The sequence below is a fragment of the Mercurialis annua genome, linkage group LG1-X (genome assembly GCF_937616625.2).
Source record: "Mercurialis annua linkage group LG1-X, ddMerAnnu1.2, whole genome shotgun sequence".
Lineage (NCBI taxonomy): Eukaryota > Viridiplantae > Streptophyta > Magnoliopsida > Malpighiales > Euphorbiaceae > Mercurialis > Mercurialis annua.
The window spans coordinates 46,172,629-46,182,261 of NC_065570.1; the positions used below are offsets into that span (position 1 = coordinate 46,172,629).

Consider the following 9,633-nt stretch of genomic DNA (forward strand, 5'->3'; position numbering starts at 1 on the left):
TTTGGTTTTAAGGTTTATGGGTTTAAGAATGAGTATGGCGGGTTACTGTTTTGAAATGAAGAGGATGGAAAAAGTATTAATGGGTCATAAGATTTGTTTATTTTTGAAAATGGATTCTTGTTGTTGTCTATTTACCAAATTGGTCCTTAAAGATAATTGTTAAGTTATTTAAGTGGTTGTTGTTTTAACTTGGGGTTTCTCAATTTCGAATTGAAAGTTTGACGATTTGCTAATATTATTATAAAAATCTAAAAAATAATATTTGAATTCGTTATAATTTAATTTCTTATTATTATCATTATTTTAAATGGAATTGGATATTTATAAATTATAACTTTATAAATTCTCGGGTGACACTTTTATCTTTGGCTTTATGTGCAATATGATAAAGTTTTAATTTAACTTTTAAATTATTTATGTGATTTTGTTATTAAAGGAAATTTGATATTTTATTTGATAATTATTATTAATTATTATTTAATTAATAATTTGAGATTTTGGCTTAGCAGATTAAAGTTATATTTTTAGCTTTAATTTGTCATTTTATTATTTGAGACAAACGAGATATTTTGCCGATAATTTTAATTAATTGGGTTTCAAGCTATTGAGTTCTATTTTGATATAGATTAATATTTTATAAAATTATAATTATAAACTGTGGTTTATAATTCTGGTATATCAGTTGCGTCAGTTTAGATTTGGGTCACCGACATGTGGGTTTAGCTTGGTAGTTTTAAGAAACTCGGTTAACCTACTATTTCACGAAAGGATTTTATTTATTTATTAATTAATTAATATTTTCGGATGGATTTTTAATATGAACTCAATAGGCTTGATTTATTTTCGGCATTATAATTTATTTGAAATTGTGTTTCTCTGTGATTCTATCTGGCTTATTAATTGTGCTAGTCCTACGTGTTGTCTAGTATTCTTAAAGTTAGGGGTTGGAGCAATTTTAACGTATGATTTATTTTTAGACTCTTCGACTATTCGCGCTCCGGAGTCGAACCAGGGTTAGCTGTTTGCCGAAGTTTCACGTGGATAAGCAAGTAGTGAGTTTGTAGTGCTATTTACCGCTTTATTAAGTACCACATCATATTTTAATATTATAAATGCTTTTGAACTGTATTTAGGATTATGGATCTGGATTGAAACGAGCTGCTCGATAGACTTGTACTGTGTGCACCGGTAAGTACTCTGGGATCGCAGACTAATGTCTTGCTTACGCCGGTATTTGACGAGGATATGTTCCCGTCCACTCTAGGTTTATCAGTATGCTATGTCATACTTACGCTGAGATCATTTCAATATTGTTTTTCATAATCATATTATATTAGTATAAAAGATTTTGATTTAAGGGTCTTGAACTTAATAAATGTAAATAGTATTGCGAACTCATCTCAGTATCTGACCCCATTGTTTTTCTAAATTTTTCGGGTTTATTATTTTGAGCGAGTCTGCTGATCTCCGAATCTTTATTCCTCGGAGGTTTATTTTCTTTTAATAAATTGTCAAATTACCTTTATTCTTAGACCGCAGTAGTAAACTAGAAGTCTATATTATTCTATTCTGTTAGTCAGATTTATCTGACTGGCTTTATTTTATGCTTTGGCATTATTATTGTTTAACCCTGCTTATTTTTATTTAATGGAAGTACTTATATTTAAATTGTTAGTTTAAGTTGGAGTCTCGATTGTCCCCGAGCATTGGATTTTCTGCAGGTTTATATGACTGGTGGTTTTCCGCAAGACTTGCTACGGGTTTTGTTACGACCATACTCATATTCTAGCGCCGATCGCGATCCATGAAATTGGGTCCTGACATATATTGAACGGCCTTTTGTTACATTGAAAAGGCAGCAAACCCACGAGTTTAATAATTTTTGACTACAATTGCTGTGGAATAATTGCAAATATACAATTTTTTATCTTTAAATAATTAAATTTCTTACTCTTGTCAATATATTATATCTTATCTTCTTTTTTATTATCAAAGCATGTACTATAAGTTATCAGTTCAATAAAATATTAATATATTATCATTCCTGCGCATTACTATATTAAAAATAGTCAGCAATTAAGAGATTGAAGCAACCTTTTAATAATGTATATGTTGCTTCAAATAGAGCCTCAGGTTATTTCATTCCTACATTCTCATTTAGTCTTGTCCATTTTTTTTAAAAATTCTTATACTTATATGACATATATATCTCAGAGAAAAGTCGAAAAGCTATTGAAAAATTTATTCATTTTTGAATAATAATAATTTTTCAAGTAATTCTAAAATAAAATTTATGATATTTACATGTTTATATACTTATTAAATATTTGTTTTGTTTGTGTAATGTTTAGTTCATAAAGAATTGAGGTAATTATCTTCAACCCTATGAGATTTAAGTTATTGTACTAGTTAGACCATAACATTCAAAGAAAGTTCTATTACGAATAATATATAAATAAAAAAAGTTAAATTTTAATTATAAAATATGTCAAATTTATATTTGTTATCTTGTTTATAAAAGTACACTAAGATAAATTAATGCATACTTATTACTATTTATATTTATATTAATTTTACAGTAAAAATAAATCAGAACAAGACATACTGATTATAAGAAAAAGGCCAAACCCATCTAGAGGCCCCTGTACTTTACACATTTTTTTCTGTAGGTCCTTATACTTCATTTTTGTATTATCTGATCCCTCTACTTACCTATTTTTATTTTTCAGGTCCTTTTTGAATTTTTTCCAGTCATTTTGTGTGACTGGAGGAAAAAAAGATTGTAAGTATAGGGATTAGAGGAAAAAACAATTGTAAGTAGAGGGACTGGAAAAAACTCAAAAAGGACCTGAAAATCGAAAATAGGTAAGTAGAAGGATCAGATAATACAAAAATGAAGTATAAGGACCAACGGAAAAAAAAGTGTAAAGTACAGGGACCTCTAGATGGGTTAAGCCTAAAAAAAAATTGAAAAATATTATTTCAATTTTTCTTATTTTTTATTTTATCAAATTGAAAGAATTAAACATCTTAAATAATCTAAATGGTGGTAAAGTGTGTAATATTGCAAAAATTTAAGCATAAATTTTAAATGTCGGAGTCTAACTGGTATAATATGTCAAATCTCAGGGGTTGAGTATATTGTATTCTAGAACTAAAAAATTATATATTTTCTTCTATAAATTCGATAGCTTGCGGCACCAAATACAACAAGGGAAAGGAAATGGCTAAGCTACAAAATTCCATCCTATTATACCTCTTTATCTTCTTGTTTCTGATTGTATCCACGGGTATGCATCATGTTGTTCTTGTTCGCATATGTGTTCAAATTTTATGATTTATTCTTATGGTGTGTTTATTAAACTGCAGAGATGCAAGGCACAAAAGCAGAAGTTTGCGAAAGGCGAAGCAAAACATGGACAGGGTTTTGTGGAAGCTCAAATAGCTGTAATCGTCAGTGCAAGAGTAGAGAGGGCGCTTTAAGCGGAGCTTGCCATGCACAATTCCCAGGATTTGCATGCTTCTGTTACTTCAAATGCTAGAGGAGCACTCACCAACCACCTTATGCTTTCAATATCCAAACTCTGTAATATCTACTAAATAAGCCGTCAATGGCATTTAACATGTTGGCATCATAATATCATAAATGTTTCACTTCTATGTTATCCGTGCAAGTATATTGTGCCTTATGCTCGTATATTTAGTATATATATATATATATATATATATATATATATATATATATATATATATATTTAGTGTATCTGAAACTTCTTAGGTCACTCAGTTTATCGTAAACTACAGAAAGAGTATCGAGTTCACTTTTGTTAAAAAAAGATGCAACATGCATGTATCATGAATTACAATAAGGGTATTCAATTATACCTTTTGCAAATAAAAGGATATTGAGTTATACCCCTTTTTGTGATTCTGGCAAGTCATATATGCGAAAACGTTGCGTACTTGGAAATTCTGACGACATATAATGACCCTCTTTGTGATACAATGTATAACTCACTATCCTTTTTTTAATGAACTTAAAATACATATTATTTCTATAATTCGCGATACATCCAGCGACTTAGAGAGTTTAATATTTGTATATGAGCAGATATACGTAGTTTTAACATATATATTACATAAATCACATTTTTATTTATAAAAGTTATTATATTAAAGATGCATCACATATTTTGTGACGATTTAAGTATCAATTTTTCCCGTAAATTTGATTAGTTAGTTTTAAAATTAACTTTATTATAAATGACCCCTACAAATTGTTATGTTTGATCAATTAGCCCCCTAAGCTTACATACAAAGTAACATACCAAGGAGGTTAATTATACAATGTTAATGTTGAATGTCGAAACAAATTAACAATGAGCTCCGAGGTGAAGAAAAAATCGATATTTAACTCGATATAATATCCTATGTCGGTTAACCTTAGTCCATAAACAGAGGCTAAATATACGTATAGGTTCCTCACGTTTGGTTCGGTTTTGAATTTGATCCGTAATGAAGTTTTTTTTTCGTTGGAGGTATTTAACGCGTTAAAAACAATTCACATCGCACCCTCTAAATATAAAATGCCACATGTCTGTTAGTGATTGGCCAATGTGAACCATCAAAACCTAATATGTCATCACTGAGTTGACCAGTCACCGACGAACATGTGACATTTTAGGTTTGGAGAGTCCGATGTGAATTTTTTTATAATGTTATTGAAAAAAAAGTTTATTAAGGTCCAAATTTAAAACCGAATCAAATGAGAGGATCTAATTTTTATATTTGGCCATAAAAAGATCTGCATATAACGATCAAATATATCTATCAAGTACACAAATTTCTATCATGGAAATGTTTCTGAAAATTCAAGTTGAATATAATAAATAGAGGTTAAGAAATCAAGTATGTAACATACATTTATAAGGAATTTGGTTATTGTAATTTTATTTCACATCTCCAACTATGACTTTTCAATCACTTTTAATAATTAATGTCAAACTATTTTTAGCAAATGATTTTGCAGTATCTATCTCCAAAGTCTAGAAATAGCCTATGCTTTATATCTATATCTATATTATATATAAAAGCATGAGTAGTGGTGGTGGTGGTGGTGGTGGTGGTGGTGGGGGAGGGGGGGAGGTGGAGTGGGGTAGACAGGCAAACATACCAAAATATCCTTTTAAATTTATTACTAATTGATAACTTTAATCAAAGGTTTTTTTATCATTACAAATTATAAATTTTTTTTAATTGTTAAATATTGAGTAGCATTAGAATTTGATTTGAATAAGGGATACATGTGTTAATCCGTAATCCGAATTATAATGATGGAAGATTATACAATTGAAATAAATAATGAGTTTGGTTTGAACAAGATATCAGAAAATTTAATCTATTAAACTAATTTTACATATACGACTATAGAGCTATATATAAATACTTATCAACATATTACATATATTTTTTTCCCTGATAATTAGGGAGGAGAAGGGTGAGACTCGAACACAAGACTTCTTACCAAAATATTTGTGGCTATTACCACTGTGCTACAAGAGCACTAGCAACAAATAACATATATGCATAGCCTATCAATTACCTATATAGCGTGTGTAAGTTAGTTTCTTGCGACTACCTTTTTCATGCTTAATGTCTTTTAGTGCTGTAGGACTTTAAAATTATTACTTGATACTAAATTTAATAAATTACTAATATATCTATAGTAATATATAAAATTACGGATGAATATGTTGATAAGTATCGCTAACATAGGGATAATTTCAATTCTAAATTGAATTTTAATTATTCTCTTGTGGTTATAACAAAAGAGAGGTGCATATTTACAAATGAAAATATAGTGTTGTCAAAAATTACGAAACGAATAACAACCACACAAAATAAATCCTAAAATATGACACTGTTTTAAGTAGAATTTTTATTTTTATTTTTCAAATGTCTCTTCCTTTTATTAACAAAATATTCTCTATTTGCCTTAAATTTCTTCTATTTTTTTTGACCACAACGCGTTTTTTCGATGTTTGGCATCCTGCAACTGCTATTCGACTGTTATTTTGCAGCAACTCGGGCTAGTAAAAAATTCATCAATTTTGGCCGAATTTAAAAATCAACAACTACACCTGTATGAAATTTTCTTATGACTTAGCTCCATAATCGGGTTTCAACTCTTTCGTTCCTTTCTAAAAGACGAATTGTGCATTTGGATCCAGGAGTGTGGTATTTAACTCGATATACTATCCTATGTCGGTTAACCTTAGCCCATAAAAAGAGGCTAAATATACATATTGGACCCTCACTTTTGTTTCGGTTTTGAATTTGATCCGTAATGAAGTTTTTTTCTTTGGAGGTATTTAATGCATTAAAAACAATTCACATCAGACCCTCCAAGTATAAAATGCCACATGTCTGTTAGTGATTAGCCAATATGAACCATCAAACCTAATATGTCAACACTGAGTTTACGAGTCACTAATGGACATGTGACAATTTAGGTTCGGAGAGTCCGATTTTAACTTTTTTATAACGTTAAGTAACTCTATCGAAAAAAAGTTCATTAAGGTCCAAATTTAAAACCGAACCAAATGAGATGGTCTAATCTGTATATTTGGCCATAAAAGACCAGCATATAACGATCAAATATGACACCGTTTTAAGTAGACTTTTTATTTTTAATTTTCAAACGTCTCTTCCTTTTATTAACAAAATATTCTCTATTTGCCTTTACATCCTTCTATTTTTTTGACCACAACGCGTTTTTTTATGTTTGGCATCCTAGGACTATTATTCGACTGGTTATTTTGCAACAAATCGGGCTAATATAAAATTCATCAATCTTGGCAGAATTTGGAAATCAACAACTACACCTTGTATGAAATTTTTCTTATGACTTAGCTCCATCATCGGGTATCAACTCTTTTGTTCCTTTCTAAAAGACGAATTGTTCATTTGGATTTGGGAGTGTGGTATCAGTGGTATGGTGGAAACGCAATTACACCTGCTTTTACATTGTGTTTATGCTAGTTTGGTTTGAAATTTAATTCTTTGGATTGTCCCAAATTGCTTTAATAATTTTTTTTCAACATTGGATTTATGTCATTTGAAAGGGTAAATTTTTTGGTTTTCTGCAGTTACTTATGATTGTTATTACTTGGGAGATTTGGAAAGCGCGTGATTAAAGATTTGTTCAGAAGATTTCATTCGGACGACGTTATCTACAAAATTTGCTTTAATGATTTCATTTTGAATGTACCTATGTTTTTAAAATGGTCCTAATAGTAAAAAAATACCTGAACTTTTGATTTTTTTTTCGTTTATAGCCCAAATTTTTAAAATCGACAAATTTTAACTCATTTCTCATTTTTCAGTTTCAATTGTAGCTAATTGCTCAAATTTGAGTTGAAACAAAATTCAATATACGTTTCATATTAATTCATGTTTGTAATTTTTGATGGTAAAATGATAAATTATAATATTATGAAGCAATATGAACGACAAATTTTAAAAAAAATCACTTTTATTTGAGAAATTAGCTGTACTTGAAACTGAAAACAAAAAAAAGGGCTGAAATTGAAGATTTTGAAAGTTTGGGTCATAAACGAATAAAATCGAAAAGATGGGATTTTTTTATTTTAGCTCATTTCTCATTTTTCAGTTTCAATTATAGTCAATTGTTCAAATTTGAGTTGAAACAAAATTCAATATGTGCTTCATATTACTTCATGTTTGGAATTTGTTATGGTAAAATGATAAATTATAATATTATGAAGCAATATGAACGACAAATTAAAAAAAATCACTTTTATTTTGAGATATTAGCTGTACTTGAAACTGAAAATAAAAAATGGGCTGAAATTAAAGATTTTGAAAGTTTGGGTCATAAACGAAAAAAATCAAAAAGATGAGATTTTTTTTAATTAAGCCTTTAAAATATCTTGCTTTATAAAGTTTGAAATTAAACTGATGAAGAATTTTTATTTATTTTTTTCATAAAAATGATCAATAAATTAGCTCACCACAAGCAGTGGAGGCAAACAAAACAAAATAATCAAGTTTGATTACAAATCAAATCCAAATTTCTAACAACATAGGCACAAGAAGAAAGAACAAAATCAATATCCAAAGTTCTTTGAATTTTCTATTGGCAAGAAAAGACCACTGCCAATAAAAATAAACGTAAGAAAACGGAATAACCCGAGGACAATTTCCATAGCTACTAACAACAATCATCAAAGACTAAACACCATAATTTTCTTAACCATGCCGAACACATAAGCTCAATTCGCCATCCAATGTACTCAATCAAAGTTCAATAATTTCAGAAAATTATTTACCCTTCATAAACGCCATTGCCGAAAGAGTTAGCATCCAATTTACCATCACAACATCTCCATTAGAGATCATGAATATCTTATACAAACAAGGAAACAAAACCCCCAAAGTATACTCAAACCCTAGAATTTTCAATCATTAATTATTCAATTTGATCCATGGAAACCTTAAATTTCTTACCTTAGCATTATTACCTTAGGTCTAGGATCAATTTGCATCAAGAATTAAGAGATTTGGAAAAGCAGCATGAGTTTTGCACCAAAAGAGTAAGGTTCGGCCGTGGCTTCTTAAGAATGAAGGAGAAGAAGTCTTTTGGCTATCTTAAGGAAAGGAATGACTTATTTCCTTATAATTCAAGCGGTTGGCAAAAGACTCACTTTAACTCAAAGTGGCTAATTTGCACTTTAACTCAAACTTTTGACTAACCGTCGTGCTAAACTTTTCAAATAATATCGGAATTCCTTTTCCGATTCATTCTTAATTATTTTCAATTATAATAATCTTTTCTTTGGATTATTATTGGCTAAAATTCCAATTTTAGCTCAAATGGCCAAATTGCACTTTAACCCTTATTCATACTTAATCGTCAAATTTACCTTTAAAATGATTTCGTTTATTTACGGAACTTTGGCGATCATTTATTAATAATATTTCACGGACGTTGGTGTGAGTATTATTAGTTTGGGCTTTCCAATTTATTTATTTTATTTCCTTTCTTTTTAATCCCCCTAAAATCCAATTCGTCAAATAATAACTTCTCGCTGAAATTATTATTTTACGATGAGTTCAATAGACCCTCTTTAGTCTAAGTCCGTACTGCCCAATCTTAATTCGATATTCTTGACCTTAGTCCATACGATTTAACCTCGTGGCACTTCTACGTAATACCTAAAATTCAGGTTATTACAATCGAATCTCAATATTTCACATTCAACTTCTTTAAAGACAAAGGCAGTCCCAAGGACGTAATCGGAAAGTCCTCTATTTTACAAGATAAAATCTCAGCAGCTAAACTCATAGAATAATCATCCAAGTTAATACCGATGATAGAAGACTTTTGAAAGTTTATTTGGAAGCCAGAAATCAATTCAAAACAAATCAAAATTCGACGCAAATCCTATGTTTTTCAAAATCATAAGGAATGAACACTAAAGTATCATCACCAAATTGAAATAGAGAAACCGGATTAACCTATCCATAAATATGAATCCCATCCAACAAATCTTTAGAGATAGCCTTATCAAAGATAGCACGCAAGCCTTCTACAATTAACACAAACATCAG

At 29.5% G+C, this 9,633-nt stretch overlaps 1 protein-coding gene across 1 annotated transcript; it reads left to right on the forward strand.

Annotated features, from left to right (window-relative positions):
* Window positions 1-3,180: 3,180 nt before the first annotated feature.
* LOC126665204 (defensin-like protein 19) lies at window positions 3,181-3,660 on the forward strand. Its single transcript, XM_050357926.2, has 2 exons — window positions 3,181-3,290; window positions 3,370-3,660. Exons 1-2 carry the CDS (start codon window positions 3,224-3,226, stop codon window positions 3,540-3,542), a joined length of 240 nt encoding a protein of 79 aa, XP_050213883.1. The 5' UTR covers window positions 3,181-3,223; the 3' UTR covers window positions 3,543-3,660.
* The last annotated feature ends 5,973 nt before the right edge of the window (window positions 3,661-9,633 follow it).

Coding starts and splice junctions, on each gene's coding strand:
- LOC126665204 (XM_050357926.2), top strand. CDS start 3,224: ATGGCTAAGCTACAAAATTCCATCCTATTATACCTCTTTATCTTCTTG. Junction 3,291..3,369: donor GTTTCTGATTGTATCCACGG/GTATGCATCATG, acceptor ATTAAACTGCAG/AGATGCAAGGCACAAAAGCA.